The sequence below is a fragment of the Primulina tabacum genome, chromosome 4 (genome assembly GCF_025594145.1).
Source record: "Primulina tabacum isolate GXHZ01 chromosome 4, ASM2559414v2, whole genome shotgun sequence".
Lineage (NCBI taxonomy): Eukaryota > Viridiplantae > Streptophyta > Magnoliopsida > Lamiales > Gesneriaceae > Primulina > Primulina tabacum.
Window position 1 is genome coordinate 42,290,541 of NC_134553.1, and position 17,136 is coordinate 42,307,676.

At 36.0% G+C, this 17,136-nt stretch overlaps 2 protein-coding genes across 4 annotated transcripts; one reads left to right on the forward strand and one right to left on the reverse strand.

The window, feature by feature from the left end:
* The first annotated feature begins 629 nt into the window (after window positions 1-629).
* Window positions 630-2,630, forward strand: LOC142543297 (uncharacterized). Its single transcript, XM_075650475.1, has one exon. It carries the CDS (start codon window positions 783-785, stop codon window positions 2,547-2,549), a length of 1,767 nt encoding a protein of 588 aa, XP_075506590.1. The 5' UTR covers window positions 630-782; the 3' UTR covers window positions 2,550-2,630.
* Window positions 2,631-3,508: 878 nt separating this feature from the next.
* Window positions 3,509-14,850, reverse strand: LOC142543298 (putative inactive DNA (cytosine-5)-methyltransferase DRM3). Of its 3 annotated transcripts, none has more exons than XM_075650477.1 (11): window positions 14,707-14,850; window positions 14,161-14,231; window positions 13,944-14,072; window positions 13,232-13,328; window positions 12,970-13,016; window positions 12,320-12,418; window positions 10,614-10,713; window positions 10,408-10,520; window positions 6,676-6,778; window positions 5,105-5,184; window positions 3,509-5,010 (listed from the first exon to the last, which is right to left on the reverse strand). In XM_075650477.1, the coding sequence occupies exons 2-11, from the start codon at window positions 14,161-14,163 to the stop codon at window positions 3,628-3,630; spliced, it is 2,154 nt and encodes a 717-aa protein (XP_075506592.1). In that variant the 5' UTR covers window positions 14,164-14,231; window positions 14,707-14,850; the 3' UTR covers window positions 3,509-3,627. The 3 variants fall into 3 exon arrangements, with proteins under 3 accessions (XP_075506592.1, XP_075506591.1, XP_075506593.1); XM_075650476.1 differs by lacking the exon at window positions 14,707-14,850 and adding an exon at window positions 14,560-14,705; XM_075650478.1 differs by lacking the exons at window positions 12,970-13,016; window positions 13,232-13,328; window positions 13,944-14,072; window positions 14,161-14,231; window positions 14,707-14,850 and adding an exon at window positions 12,728-12,952.
* Between the last annotated feature and the right edge of the window lie 2,286 nt (window positions 14,851-17,136).

The window sequence follows — 17,136 nt, forward strand, 5'->3', positions numbered from 1 at the left end:
CCATGAAATCTCAAAAAATCTTACTTATTTTGTAAAGATTTCACGTTATTAAATAAAATCCCATCAAATTTCACCAAATATCATTTTTAAATTTCATCTTTCCAAACATTAAAATGATATTTTCATTTCCAAATCTCGCCAAATCCATTTGAATTCCATGATTCCAAACACACGGTTGGGACTATCGATCAATAGAAAATATATTGTCTCAAATTGGGCTAAGAGATTGGTTTATTTTATGTCGAGGTCAGGTTGCTTGATAGGAACGGGTCCGAGTTTCGTCTCGAACGATCTCGTGAGAGTTTCGTCTGTTACAAAAAAAAAAAAAAAAAAAAAAAGGTATTTACGACTTTCTCTTGTGGTGATGGCGTGTAGGAGTTTTTGTGTGTAATGTTCGTGTCCTTTGCCATCTTGGTCTTTTACATAAAAGGCTTTGTAAATATTGACATTTCTTTTTTGGGAGTGAATATGTATTAATAAATTTGTAATATCTTATTCTCTTTTAAAAATATTTAAAGTTTGAAAAATATTTTTTTTAGAAAAAGGGGAAAGCTCTGAAATGGGCTTTAACGCAACCCAAAATTGATTACCATCAGTCCAACCCGAACTACTTGTTATTCAAGAGATTAAGATAAGAAGCAACAAACAATCTGCAACGACAAGCCAAAACCCTCTCATTTTCCTTTGGTAAATCGAAGCCAAGCGAACAAGTGAGCTTTCTTTCGTTTCTCAGTTTTTTATACACTACTATTCCCCAGATAAACCTCTCAAAATCGTCATTCATGGAATTAATGATTCACACAAAGCAGACCCACCAAGATTTCTGCTTATTTCGTCACAAAACCTCCAGGCAGAGCAAAGATGTTAACATTCTATATTCCAAGTTTGGCGCGGTTGTGTGGAAGAAACATTGTTCAAGAAATATAAGGAGTGCTCGCACTCAGGTTTGGACCGTTTCAAAGATTGAAACTTTTAATGCAAATAATGGTGTGTTTCGGCTGTCGGATGTGGAGGGAAGCACACATGGACCGGGGAACCCATCTCATAGCTTTGAGGAGTTTGAGAGTAATAACCATCTGCGCCGGCTGGTTAGGAATGGGGAGTTGGATGAAGGTTTCAATCATCTTGAAACCATGGTTTACGGCGGTGCCATTCCTGATATTATCCCTTGTACGAGTTTGATTCGTGGGTTCTGTAGAATTGGGAAAACTAGTAAAGCTACCAGGATTATGGAGATTCTTGAGGAATCGGGGGCTGTTCCTGATGTTATAACTTATAATGTGTTGATTAGTGGGTATTGTAAGTCGGGGGAGATATATAAGGCCTTGAATATGTTGGACCGGATGAGTGTTGCCCCAGATGTGGTTACATACAATACAATCCTAAGAAGTTTGTGCGATAGTGGGAAGTTGAAACAAGCCATGGAAGTTCTTGATAGTCAACTGCAAAAGGAATGCTATCCAGATGTGATAACGTACACGATATTGATTGAAGCCACTTGTAAGGAAAATGGGGTGGAACAGGCTATGAAGCTCTTGGACGAGATGCGAAGTAAAGGTTGTAAACCTGATGTAGTTACATATAATGTCCTTGTCAATGGCATTTGCAAGGAAGGGAGATTGGATGAGGCCATCAAATTATTGAATGATATGCCTTCTTATGGTATCCAGGCAAATGTAATCACACACAACATTATCTTACGCAGTATGTGCAGTACTGGGAGGTGGATGGACGCTGAGAAACTTCTGGCTGATATGCTTAGAAAAGGCTGTTCGCCGAGTGTTGTAACCTTTAACATTTTGATTAATTTCTTGTGTAGGAAGGGACTACTGGGACGAGCCATTGATATTCTGGAGAAGATGCCTAAATATGGGTGTACTCCAAACTCCTTAAGTTATAATCCACTGCTTCATGGCTTCTGCAAAGAAAAGAAGATGCATAGAGCTATTGAGTATCTAGAGATAATGGTATCCCGAGGGTGTTATCCAGATATTGTGACTTATAATACGCTGCTAACAGCTTTATGCAAAGATAGGAAGGTTGATAGTGCTGTTGAGATTCTTAATCAGCTGACTAGTAAAGGATGTTCTCCTGTTTTGATCACCTATAACACCGTGATCGATGGTCTATCAAAGATGGGAAAGACAGAACATGCTATGAAACTGTTGTTTGAGATGCGTGAAAGAGGCCTTCAACCTGATATTATTACCTATTCTTCACTTGTGGGAGGACTTAGTAGAGAAGGAAAGGTTGAGGAGGCCATCAAGTTCTTTCAAGACTTGGAAAATTCGGGTGTAAGCCCAAATGCTCTCACTTACAACTCTATCATGTTAGGACTTTGTAAGGCACGTCAAACAGATCGCGCAATTGATTTCCTGGCGCATATGGTAACAAAAGGATGCAAGCCTAATGAGTCTACATACACTATTTTAATTGAAGGTCTTGCTTATGAAGGTTTCACAAAAGTAGCTCTGGACTTGTTGAATGAGCTGTGCTCTAGAGGAGTTGTGAAGAAAAGTTGTGCAGAACATGTGGTGGTCAAATTGTAGGTTGTGTTATACAGTCGTAATATATGGCCTTTAGTCACTTTTTCCATATACTTCAACTAAGATAGTACCTGATTTCAGTTACCTGGTTTCCTTTGCCATAATTTCCTCATTAATAAAAACCTAGGGTACCAGCGCACAAGTAAAAATTAACGAGAAACTATAAACTACAATCCGAAATGATGAAAAGAAAGGAAAGAAAACTATTAACAAGAAAATTATTTTTCAAGAGCATCCTCACCTGCTCTCCATTTATATCCTTGGTCTCTAACTTGAGTGTCGGAGGGGCTACGCCAGAACACCCTCCTCCCCCCTTCTAACGGTCTTATTCGTTATTTCAGGCTGGAGACAATTTTGAAACATTCGTCTGGACTAATGACACTTACTGGAATCGGACCTTAAATTTTTCTTGAATATCACTTGAGATAACTGGTATAACAGAGACCAACAATCCACCATTTAAAGTACCGGAAATATGGAGAATCACCCGGTGGATCTGGACCCGTTGGGCATGGGGCCCAGACATGGTACACCGGGCCGATGTCGTATTGACTTTCCCGGAAATAATATTATCAGTCATCTCAATTACAGAATTTATTAATCATATCAAAGGTAGCTTCGCCCCCACATGGTTTGGATAGACAAGATTCACACATATGTGATTTTAAAAAAATTAGTGGACTCCATATATGTGTGGTTAAATTTGAGCCCTTGATTCTATCATGGGATAATTCCCATACATGTAGGATGGAATCAACCCATATCAAATATCCAGGAAACATATGGCATGATACGACGCGAGTAAGTGAATTTATCATAAGCATCTGTTCATTATTGGCCATTAAGTAGTGGTTGCCACAAGGATGGGTAAATTCTAGTTCAGTCGTTATAGATAAATCATTCACTTGGAATAGAGGTAGATACAAAAATCGAAGGAAAACACGAGAATCACGAATAAGAAAAAAATGGAAACTTTTAAGAATCCGTTTACTAATACACAATGGGAGATGATACGAGTTAATTTAAAATACTGACAGGATGATAAAAGTTTCGGAGTATCGGAAAACGGGGCGAAAACACATCACCTGTTTCTCTCCATTGTGGTCCTAACACGTTGCAAAACCCGAACGAATTCTACAAACAAGGAGAAATCTAAAGCTGCAAGATCAGTAGTACTATCTCCAGAAGCATAAGGATTCTGACATATTACTACATCGAATCCTCGGAACTTTTTAATCAAATCTTCAAGCTTGTTACTTGATAATTTCTGACTGTCTTCAACTTGAATCAGCTCTCCACTCTGTCCAGTGTTCTCCCACCACTGTGTGACGATTCTGCGCTTATTTTCACAGGGCTCCACAGAAACAGCACCTTTCAAACGAATGCCAAGTCTGTGTAACGCAACTAAAGCACCACCTATTCCATTAAAGAATGACAACACTGTCATTCCTCCAGGAAACAAGGGCTTCAGTACCGAGAGATGGTAAGCCAGTGTATCTGTCTGAAAAGCGAGTTTAAGTGATTTAAGTCTATCCGACAAGCTAAATCCAACTGCTCGAGTGTGGTGTGTTGGATAGCCCATGATGTGCTCTAGATGTTCAGGTTCAATTGGGGCCAACTTGTAATTGCCAAGCCATACAAGATTCAGTGCCTGGCATTGCTGGAGAAGGTCTCTCCGTTGTGCATCTGTGAGAAGCCCTTTAGACTCAGTCAACATTCTTCCAAACCTGTCACAGAGCTGAGATATTCCACTCGTTTCACAACTAATATTGCTCAACTGTTTCCTTGTATCCCACAAGGGCCACCATTTTCTACTATGTGGTATAGCTTCTTGAATAGTCATTGGTGACTTTGGGAAACTGTAAAACCTATCTTCAGTAGGGAGGTTATGTATGTAGCCTTCCTTCCTGCTCAATGCTGAGCGCATTTCAGTATTCACAAACTCAGGCTGAACTGAATACAAAAATTGTGAGAGTTTGGCCCAAGAATCCTGGGATAAATTAGTCACGTTTCCATAAAGAAAGTAAGGGGATTTTGCCACCACGCTAGTAAGAGTCTTGCAAGGCCTGGGAATAAGCATTGGTGGCTTTATATCTTCTTCCAGACTCCCCATACTGTTAAATCGTCTCTGCAAGACTGGTACTCGATTACTGGTGAAATTGGGGTTTCTTCTTCTTGCTTCCACCAACATTCGGCCAACAGAATCGTTAGACTCTTCGGTAAACTCTTCCTTCAGCTTCTTCCAGTTGTTTGAGTTTTCAGTTTCTTCTTCTTTTGGCCTCTTGCCTTTCAATTTTTCAAGCAAATCAGAGATCCCAACTCGAGCAGCGGCATCTGGACCGCATTCCTCAGTTTTTACAGTAATTGAATCAAAAGATTTATTACATAAGTAACCTCCCAACCCACTGTGTAAAGTTTTAGGATTTATTTGGGTTGTTGAAGTGCTCAAAGAAGTCGAGGAATACTGTGAATCACAAAAACCAGTTTAAATCTGTTAACTGATAATACCATCCACTAGTAATAAAAGCAGGAAAATGCTCCATAAAAATGACACAAACCTTGTCCGAATTTGGGCAACTGCCAGAAAGTTGAACTCCAAAAATTGAATCAGTAAGCTCTTGCAGAGATGCTTTAGAACCTGAAAACCGAAAAATAACAAAGACAAATGGAAGAGAAAATGTGCAATTACTGCTCAGAGAAAATTAACATCCACGGCACACAACTCCCTATTTTAGTGTCATTACCAAAGATAGGGTTCAGTTTAGACAAATATTTATTTAGTTTTTTATAAGGGAAAGAAACTTAAAATATGTGCTTGAAGAAGATTTTTATAAAAAAATTATGAAAATATTTTTAAAAAATATGTTCTCCAAGTATAATTTTTAATAACTAATTTAGTGTTTTCTTTATGTTTTTAGAATTCTTAAAACCTTTTTAACTGTAAAAAAGTTTTTGTAAAATAGTTGGTCAACTACATATTTATTTTTTAAACAATTTTAAAACCTTTTATAAAGATTTTGTAAAAAACATTATTAAAAAAATGTTTAACGAGTACTAGTCCAAACAGAGCCTAGTTCTCAAATATGCGAATTTATGAGGCGAACAATAGAATCCTAATGACAGGTTTTCAGTGCATTAGAAGCATTTCCATGAAAAAACATAAGGAGATAACTGAGAAAACGTAAGGAGATAACTACTAGAAACTCGATATAGAATCAATACACAACCAAACGGAAGATACAGCCAATAAAATTCTTTGTTATTGCAGTCACCTCAAGTCTGAACAGATCTGTAGCATTTTTCATTTATCCTGCTATTTATATTGTTCCAATAATAAATACCATATATTTTCCTTCTGTGCGCTTTAAGCCCCTTTTTAGTGTGGAAAACGAAAAGTTGCATTTGGTATACACCAGCTCATCGGTTAAAATTTCTCAAACTATTTCCCGGCAGATGCGTCCGGGAATCAGATGGCAACTAAAATGATGACTTCGTCAGACATCCTGAGATTCTAGATATAAAATTAAATGGCATACAAGTAAAATCATAGGAACAAATGTCCAATACCAAGAGTGAACGATTAGCTGGATACGGTCCTTTTGCACGATATTGAAATCACCAACAGTAGCCTCAAAAACAAAATAACAGCAGAGGAAAGAAGAAAACTTGGGTTGCGCGTGATTATACTACTATATGTCTATATCCAGTAGGCATAGTTTAAAAAACACTAGGGTATAAAATTGGCTTACTAGTTTAAGTGCAGGGGTTTTCACAAAAGAAAATGACGAGACAAAATTTAAGGTCAAACAAATTAATATGATGCCACCCCCTAATAACTTAATAGGGTAGTTTGGCAAGGAACTTGCATCATGTTGAAATGAATAAGCTTTCGTGATAACAACTGTGGTGCTTACCAGGTGAGCTCCTTTTGTTATGCAAAACTCATTACTTAATGTAACTTGTCCCTATACGTGTATATATTGGTATGAATGAGTTCACCACTCTTTAAAAAAATAGAAAATGAGCTCACCACATTTCTCATATAACGTTTAGCTTCCTTCCCAACATATGGTTTTCTTTCTCAGTCAACTTAGTCAATTAAAAGTTTCCAATTTCATAATCAACTCACCACATTTCTCAAAAGCTATCGAAATCTCTTGTTCAGAAAAGCCGATTTCAAGCAATCTCAGTGTCTTCTCCATAATACCAAACAAGGCCTCATTGCTGCATTCCTGAAAATATGGATTTTGGATTAGCATGAAGGCACAAAATGTTGTCAAATATGCTACCCTGAATATGAACATGTGTATAATGATTTTCTATAGAGCGTGTTCGACAAGTGAAACATTAGGAGATAGACAGAAAAGAAATACTCCAGTATCGATCATATACTACTCAATGCTGAATAGATCTGTCTAACAGATCAATTTCGGAGATCAAGACCTCCTGGCTTCAAGTTACAGAGCAGATGTGACTTCAAGAAGAGGAATATTTTCAACTTATTAAGATTGCATATTTAACGATTAAAATTCTTCTTCAGCTCAGAGAGATGATTAATAAAATCACGTAGCTGCTGCCACATGGAATATAGTCACAACAAAAACACAAGTATATAAGATTTTGCCAACCCATCTCATTAAACTTATCCAGGAAACAGACTAAAACGGATGCAGTCTCTCTGTCTGTTTTCTTAAAGAAGCATTCATCCAGTTTTCCAAAATGTACAGATTTTTAACCTTTCTTATGCATCAACCTGTTTGCTGGTTTTCTAAGTTTTGGCCAATACAATCTCCATCCCATTATTTAAAGGACATAACTTCACACATGACAGATGAATCCGTATATACAATATCATCACAGATTACAGCTTTCTAGCTTAAAAACAACCGAAATTACCATATTCCTAAGTATTGTGGGATATCAAGATTACTTAAGCTTATCACTGACTTTCTATTCGCTTGGAAATTGACAATAGAACCTTCAATGACTGGTATTATTTGGGCATTTTCCTTTGCAATTTGCATGTAAAACTTATTTTCCTATTTCACAATTCAGTCTAACAAAAGTTTGGTTTCACTAACTTAGATCTTTTTTGCCCCTTATATTGATGTTTTTAGCTCCAGTTAAAAAGGAACAATCATGATACGATCAATGTGTTCGGATCATCGGGAAACCGACATACTGAACCAGAAAAACAAGTTAGTAGTTTTATTCTTAGTCTAGTTAAAAATGAAGAATAGTGACACAATCCATGTGTTGGGATAAACAATGAAAAAGTCCCAAGCAAAGATAATGTCTTGTCGATAAATTTGGGATTTTTATCTTTTTGTAAAGTAGCAATTTACCATAAATTAGAATCTGTCTTATATTTAGGCTAGAATTGTTCCATGAACTACTCTTTTTTGGCCCATTTATTGTATGCGAATCCAATCATGATCCTATAATAAGAACAAGAGCTCTTTCTCTATCAATCTAATTGTCCCTCATTCTTTGCGAATCAGAAAGATACTATTCAAGCTTGAATTTGTTCATTTGGAATCTGGGTTCTCGACTTCATTTTTCTTTAATATGAATTTCTTTTCCTCTCTCTTTTTATATCATTCTTAAGTCTCATAGGTTTGATCCTCTAGAATCTGACCATTGAACGAAGGGTACAAAATCAATTAGGTTGATTTTTCAGGTGAGAAGGGATCTAGTGAAGATGATGGTCAAGATGCTATATTTTTAAATGAATGTTAGCCATTGAATTTAAAGAAAATGACACTAATTTGGGATATTCCCCGTTGACGCCATAACAAAATTGAACTGATGAAACATCAGAGACCTATGGGGAACAGTTCAAAGGCTTTGTCTACTCAAAGGAATACCTTAAAAACATGAGAAAAGAGAACACACTCTTCCAACACGACCGAGAATCTGACCAGAGGATGAATCATGAAGTTCATGCTTTAGGTAATCCTAAATCCAATCAAAGTGATATTCATATTGCTCTCAGAAAATGTGTTAGGTCCTGCACTAAACATTCTTTGTCCAATTTTATCTCTTATGATAATATGTCAATTCCCTTTTCTAGCTTTCATCTCAAATCTCAAGTGTGGTCATTCCAGAAAACATACATGAATCTTTAAATGTACCTGAGTGTAGGGAAGCATTGGTGATGGATATGAGAGCTCTGGAAAAGAATGCTACCTGGGAAGTGACTGGATTGCCCAAAGAGAAGGATACAATGGACTGTAAGTGGGTGTTTATTGTGAACTACAATTTTGATGGATTCTTAAAAATATATAAACCTTGTTTGGTAGCAAAAGGCTATACACAGACATATGGGGTAGATTTCTCTAAACTTTTTCTCCTGTAGCAAAATTCAATATTGTTTGTGTTCTCTTGTCAATTGCGCCAAATCTTGATTGGCCTTTGAATCAGTTGGACATGAAGCTGATCACACCTTGTTTACAAAGATATCGATCAATAAGATCTCGGTCTTGATTGTCTATGTTGATGATATCATTTTCACTGGAGATGACATTGAGGAAATGAGCAAACTAAAGCACAATTTAGCCAAAGAATTTAAAATTAAAGATTTGGGACAATTAAGATACTTTCTGGGAATGGAGATTGCTCGATCGAGGAAAGCAATAGTGATTTCACAAAGGAAGTACATTTTGGACATGTTGGAGGAGACAAGCATGAGTGGATGCAAGATTCGGGAGGTGAAAGGACGAGTTCCTGTTGATACGGGCAGATATCAAAGATTAGTTGGGAAGTTAACTTATTTGTCTCACTCGATCAGACATAGCTTTCGATGTGAGTTTGGTAAGCCATTTCATGCATTCTCCATACAAAGAACATCTTGAAGCTGTATTTCGCCTTCTTCGATATCGTAAGGAAATTCCACGAAAAGGTTTGTTCTTTAAGAAAAACGGGGAAACAAAGTTGAAGTCTATACTGATGCTGACTGCGCTGGGTCAATCACCGATAAAAGATCTACCACGGGATATTGTACGCTTCTATGGGACAATTTAGTTACTTGGAGAAGCAAAAAACAAAGTGTTGTTTCTAGAAGTAGTGCGGAAGCTGAATCTCAGTCGATTGCCCAAAGAGTGTGTGGAGGACTGTGCTAAAAAAGGGTTCTCGAAGATCTTAGACAAACAATTAATCTTCCCATAACATTATAATGTGATAACAAATATGCTATAAACATTGCTCATAATCCATTTTTACACAACATAACGAAATTTGTTGAAATTGATAGGCATGTCATCAACGAGAAACTTCAAGAATGAATAATTTGTATTCCTTTTGTTCGTAACTTGAAATAGCTCGAAGATATATTCAACAAAAATTTGATGAAACGATCATTCGAGGATCAAGTCAGCAAGTTGGGCATGATTGATATTTTGCATCAACTTGAGGGGGTTAGGGATTTTCATATTTTTGTAAAGTAGCAATTTATCATAAATTAGAATTTGTCATCACCATTTAGGCCAGAATTGTTCCATGAACTACTCTTTTTTGGCATTTTGTTGTACACATATTTAACCGATGAATAATGAGAAATGATATTTTCTTACCCATGTTCTCTCGTTCCCTATTCAACATGTCTCATAAAAAGATCTTATTTCCTTTTTATGTGGTTTTCAACCTTCCTTAGCAAGTAAAGTGATAATGCAGAACAGGAAGTAATAAGAGCTTGCAGCGCTTGTATAAATGATCGGAGTAATAATTCAGAGATTTTTGCTAGTTAGAAATGTTAATTTTCCACAGGAATGTTCAAATGAGAAACTAACTTTAAACAAAGCTTTCCTTTTGTCATACTCATAAACACAAATGTTCAGAAATAACAGAAAGAAATCATCAAAACCTCGTTGCTATCTTCATCCCCACTCACTGAAACTCTTGCAAGCTTTTCATACTTTTTGGCCATCCTTGCAGCAAAGATGAAGTCCATTAGTTGACCAATAGATGCATCCTCACCTGTGATGCAAAATGGGATTAAGTGTAATAATATGTACATTTACAGTTGAAGCATGCTTTGTTAGAAAGTAAAATTGAGACTCCATCACGAACCAAGTTTATCCATCGCAAACCGAACTTCCTCAATTAAGAAATTCATTTTTAACAAGGACACGATTTTCTCGTCAGCATATCCACTGCAAACATCAGGTTCCTGTAGGAGCCAAAATCATTGTAAAAAAATAAGTGCAGCAGAGCATCAACTGAAAAAAATGTTGAGTTATTCAGAAAAGATAAAATCATATCTCTCTAACAATCACCATGCCTTATGACAGGTTATTATAGACCCATATGTTAGAGACTTGACGGGGAAAAAAAGACTCATAAGCTTATAGTTGAATGTCAGCCGCAAATTGACTAGCAAAGAAGTATTTCGTTTAAACAGTTAACGAGCATCAACATGATAAGCGACTGGATGAGTCCCAAGCATACTTCGTGATCTATGCATTTTTTAAAGTGGAACTTGAGCTCCATATTAATAAGCAGACAAAGATGGACCGTGTATATTTAACTAACAGTCATGTCACATTTAAACTAGCACCAAATTCGAGATTCTTCAAATTGAAACATGCTGCATACTGTTTCTGAAAAATGCAAAAAAAAACTAACATGTCTGATTTATATCACATTTTACATGTACATCGTTGTCATATTAGTACTCACTTGGTACTTTTTGTTTCCAATGATTATGTGGGTAAACTAAGTTTTAATTCTGTGTACTACGTTGACTCAAAGGCCAAAACTGACGAGATATACAAAACAAAATTCATGCCACAAAGATTCAAACCAAAGGAAGAGCTGAAAGAGCCGGAAAAAAAAACAAGTGCAGAAAAGGTTGACCACAGGAACCACATATCTGTCCCTTGATCCAAGGCCAAAACCATGAAATGCCCAAAACGTAACAAATTCATTGATGCATCAGCAGAGACCCATGGACACCCATGTGGGTGGACTGTGGACAACTCTCCAAAACTGGTTCACAGGCCTATGCCATGAAGTGCCCATAAATATGAGAAAGCCACATTCATAGGAGCCGTATATGCAGAATAAGCACCAACCCGTGCCAAGGTTAGTCCACAGCTCTATGGGTTTGCATCTCTATTTGACATAATGCAACAGACCACAAAGTGATAGCATGGAGTGGTACACATGAGGGCCAACAAAAAAAATAGCACAGACTTGTGTCAAAGTTCATGCAAGAAACCGCACCAGCACAACTTAAGTAAAGAAACAACAAGCACAAACTCGTGTGATGTGCTCTGACTTGAGGGTATTTGTGACCCCATACATCGCATCCATCAAAGAGCCATGGGCTTGAACACACTGTTCCATGGGTCTCAAGATGGAAATTTATCGGAAAACTGATTTTAGAAAAGACAGAGTTTCATTCATTTCAGCCTCAACTTTTGCAATATTTGGTCCCAGAAATTAGTCTTTTAACCCGAGTATAGAGTGAAAAAAGGAATTCATTCTTACAATTCGACAGTTAGTGTTGGGAGGAAAATTTCAAAGGTTATAGGCAGTCAAATCCAATGTTTGAGAGCTTCAAGGTGCATGACGCTACTAGTGAACACATTCATTACACTGCTAGGCGCTAGCATTCATGTAAGATTAGTACTGAATTTAAATCAAACAAAAAAATATACAAACTGCTGAACCAAGCCATGATCTACCTGTTCATTTAATTTCACAGACTTTTACTGTACAATTTATTTCCCATGCCAGAATGAAAGACTTGTCAAACAAAACTCAAAGGATACCTCTTTTAATGGAAAAGCCCTATCCGAACAGGCATTGTTATTTGTATCCTCATCAAAAAAGCTATCAAGAGAATCAGGTGATTCTGGTTTATGAAGAGCCTGGTATATTCATAAGAAGTCAAGAAAGTCCAATTGCAACTTCAAGTAGATGACAGAAGTAAGAAGATAGGTCCATTTCAACAATATGTTCTCATGAGAACACAAAGACCTGGACTCAATAACAGGCTTTTAAAATTGGCGTCTCAATTCAATCGTACATTTGCGGGTAAATATTTGCAGTTAGACCATAATTCTTGCAACTGAATAAAAAATCACCAGATGGCTGTGGAATATGCTGCTAATTCATAGACAGTTGCGGGTAAATATTTGCAGTTAGACCATCATTCTTGCAACTGAATAAAAAATCACCAGATGGTTGTGGAATATGCTGCTAATTCATAGACAGTTCCACAAAGTTCCACCATGATAAGCTGGAAGAATTCAGCATCATAGCAAAATAACAGGATAATTTTAGCAGCTAATGGAGATTTTGATTCAATCCCATGTCATTACTGTGTACAGATTCATTGGTTATATAATTTTAGTTCATTCTGACTCAGACATGGAAAATAAGATTTCTTACGTTCTATGGTAGGGGGAGAGGCACTTACGGAATATGCAAAGAGAGTCTCTAGTAATAAATCAGTATTTCCTTCACCTAAGACAGAAGGGAAATATCACTTGCTGGTTATCATTACTGAAAAACAATGATAATTTCCATGAAGCGTTCCGAAAAAAAAATCACTTTAAAAGATTTTCTATTTATTAAATCCTGAAGAACAAAACTCGTGAATTTTTTTCTCTTGGTAAACATTACAAAAGCTCACTTTTGATGAAGTACTTAGTTCATTCATAAGTATAAGCTAAACAAACCATTTTCCTTGATTGCCTTATCGACGAGAGATGGCGTAAAACCCATGCCTACAAAGGCTGTTCTTAAATTGTTTTGCGATGAGCTAGCTTCATTGTCCTATAAATAAAACAATTCCAAAATGCAATAAATAAATCTGCTCATAAACAAGTGCAAATTGCAACACAAGCATCTGTAATTACATTACGAGTTCATATGCGATAAGGGAAAAGTGGCCTGCGGGCTGCATGTTATAATTAATGCTAATATTATGTGGAGCCTAATAGTTTGTGTGAGGGTATTTTAGGTTTTTTTGCACATTATTGCAGCCTTGATAGTATTTATAATTGTGGGTGGCAGTCATTGTGTTATAAGACATACACAATTAGAGAGTACAGAGAGAGAAGAAAAATATTTATGAGAGGACGGGTTCTTGTAATTCCATTTGTCTTGGTTTCACCATAATGACAATTTCCAGCGGTGGCAAGTGAACGTAGCTCTCTCATCGAGATCACTATAAATCTTTTGTGTTCTTATGTGTTATTTTTCACCGATTTTATCGCTTTCAGTAAACAAAACTGGTACTTTATTCCTAACAATTAAAATTATTCATTTCAGCCATCAAATGATATTTCATGAGTTTATAGAGCAATCAAATTATAACCATGTTAATTCCACAAATTGTAGCTTTACTAATTAAAATAATTTCTCCACAATAACAAAGATTAACCATACCACCCCATGCTGTGGGCAGATTTTTGGCAGAGGTAAATCGTAGTCCAAAACCTCGTCCTTTGTTTTGATTCCAACATCATTATCAGGCACCAAAGGGCCCTCCTCGTCTGATATTTCCACTACCTCGCACTGAAAATTGAGACAATTCAAATATGACATAAACTAACAAGAATAAGCAGTGTTTTTTTGCATCAATTTGACTTCAGTGAATGCCTACCATTTTAGCATTCCTTCCTCGTGATTCCCCCCTAAAAAGTAATATGAAGCTTGCTCCTCTCAGAAATTATGCTAGTTAACGAAAACCAATAAACAAATAACTAGCTAAATAAAACAATGATCACCAAAAGCTAATCTATAACGCGCGGAGGATGAGAACGGGGGGGAAAAAGGTGAATTTAACAACTTTTTTAGCAATAGCAAACAAAAACAACAAAGAAAGGCGTGAAAATCACAGCCTGAAATCAGAACAGCTATAGTTTGACAATTATCAAAAAAAATGTGAGTAGATGCGGGAAAAATCTTCCATTTCACTTGTAACCTAGTTCTAGGAAACAAACTGGAAGCCAAACCACAAATGCCATAAGAGGCCATGCAATTTCAAATTCCAGAGCAAGACCTATAGCATCTGACTGATGATGCATTACACCTGGACTTCGCTGGATTTGCCTTAACTACGCGCTCGGAAGAAGATCTGCACAACTTGGTTTGCGCAAAAAATTTATTTTAGTTGCGGAAAATAAAAGGTCCCTGCTATTCAACTGACCTCTCTGAACCAGCCTCACTGTTTTAGTCCACCTTTTGTACCAAAATATTCGAATATTTATAATTAATAAAATAATTAATATTGCCCGCAGATCTCAAACGTACGACCAGGGATAACCTGTAGGTTTCGAGAGCGAAATAGTACCGTGTGTGTGGTAATGAGATTTGGGGGAAGATTTAAGGCAATAGGATTCAAGGGTGAGATCCGCTAGGATCAGTTAGAGCTGTCGCTTGTGTCGAGTCGAGTTGACCATCAAAGGAATCGGCTTACGGACCGACCCACAAATTGGCAGGTTAAGAAATCCACTCCAGTGTAATTAAGGACGAGTGGTAGGTTAGACAATAAATAATATATATATATATAATTAATTGAATTTGATTATAAATTTAAAGAAAAATCTCAATAACATTATTAATCCTTGATTTCATATTTTAGAATGATAAGTAAAATTAATAGCTTTCACCACAAAATACGTATGTATATATGTGTGTAAAAAATCTCAACCCGCGGGTTTGGCTCATATGTGGAGGCCCGCCTTTAAATGGGTTGAGAGTGGTTGGGTTGAGAGTGGGGCCAACCCGAATTGAGAGCTCTAGGACACGTTTCGTAACACTCTCATCCAATCTATGTTCCGATCAAAATTATGAATATGTTTTTTACCGATCTCGTACTCGACAAATGTTGGGAATCGAATGTTCGGGATCTCATTGGGTAGGGAGATAATATCTCGAAAATATTTTGTAGTACTCATGTAGGCTTAGGCTCTCCAAGCACATATTGAATTTGGACAAAACATGTTAATTTTTCAATATAAAAACCAATAAGTCCGTGATTCAATGAGTCATGATATTTAAAACACCTTCATGCTGAATTGTAAATAAATTGATACAGCTTCTTGGTTAGTCGAAGCAAATTCGAAACAAAAATTAACATATCAAACTTAATGTCTCATTAAACTACCACATCAACGAGCTATTATTCAACCATGAGGTCTTTGCAGCTTACACTTGAGAAATATACATTATTTTGCCGTCTGCATGAAGGTACCTACAAATAACAAATATCATATAAGTATAATATATAACAGGATTAAATTTTGCAAATGAAAAACTAAAGTAAGATTTAGCCAAGTATGGAGTAGCTAGAAATGCACAATTACATAAACTATAGATATATATCAAGCACCAACGTACCCAACTCCAATTTATTGAGGCACGTTCTTCTCCATGAACATCAATTACTAAAATAAATAGATGCACTTATGTTAAAGTAAATCTTCATTTTGTAAAAATTAATTTATATTTTGATTCATAAAAGAAATATAGACAAAAAGCCAAAATACTGATAAAAATACTAACAAGTTAAATACTGACTTGCTTGTAACAAATTATTGACAATACTTATAAAAGTTGAATTCCTCTTTAGTCGCATCCTTGTATAAGTTAATTTCTTCACCTCTAAGCCAATGACTAGTACACATTAGTGCCTCCACCATTTTGGGATGCAATGATGCGCTAAATGGATCTACAACCCTCGTCCCAAGACTAAAAACATTATCACTAACTACAATAGATGAAGGAATTAAAAAAATATCCTTGACAATCTTGTAAAAGACTGGAAATGCCATAGCATCCCTTTCTCCCACTTCAAAATATCAAATCTTGAGATTAATTGTCCACTTTATTGGTTATTTCTGTCTGATTTTGTGTTTTTCATACTTGAGTTATTTTCATATAGTGATTCAGTTTAACGGGGTCATTCTTATACATTCACATCAAATCTTTGTGTACATCACCATCATCAATCTCGTTAATATGATCCAGAGGTGAATTCACTTTACATGCATGATACAAATATATTAGACAAACTTTAACTCGTCAACAAAGGATTGTATTTTAATAGCATCTGATTTTATATTTCCCAAATGGATGACAATCATTTGAAGTTTTTAATTAGAATCTAGAAGTGAATTAGGAAAACAAGCATGTTCACCTTCTCAAGATAATCCCAATATGTAACGTCCGAAAAACCAACCAACGCAAACCACATGTATGCAAATTATTTTAATTGCTTAAGTGCTTTATTTAATTAATTTTAAATGTGTGCATTATATTTATTATATGATTAAATGATAGTATGACATGATTTCATGAAATTGAAGCATTTTTCCAGAATATTCGATAATAGGCATGGGAAAGGAGACTGGGGACGACCAAGACAAGAATAATTATTTTTCATTAAATAATTGCAAGGCTTTCTAATATGATTAAAAAATGATTTAATTTTTCTAAAAATGTTAGATTTCGAATTATTTTACGAGTCGAGCACGATTTTTCCCGGGAAGTCGGTTTTGGGCAAACAAAAAGTTTAAAAGATAAAAAATATTATTTTGGGAAACTAAATTTATAAACTTTTATGTTTTAATTAACT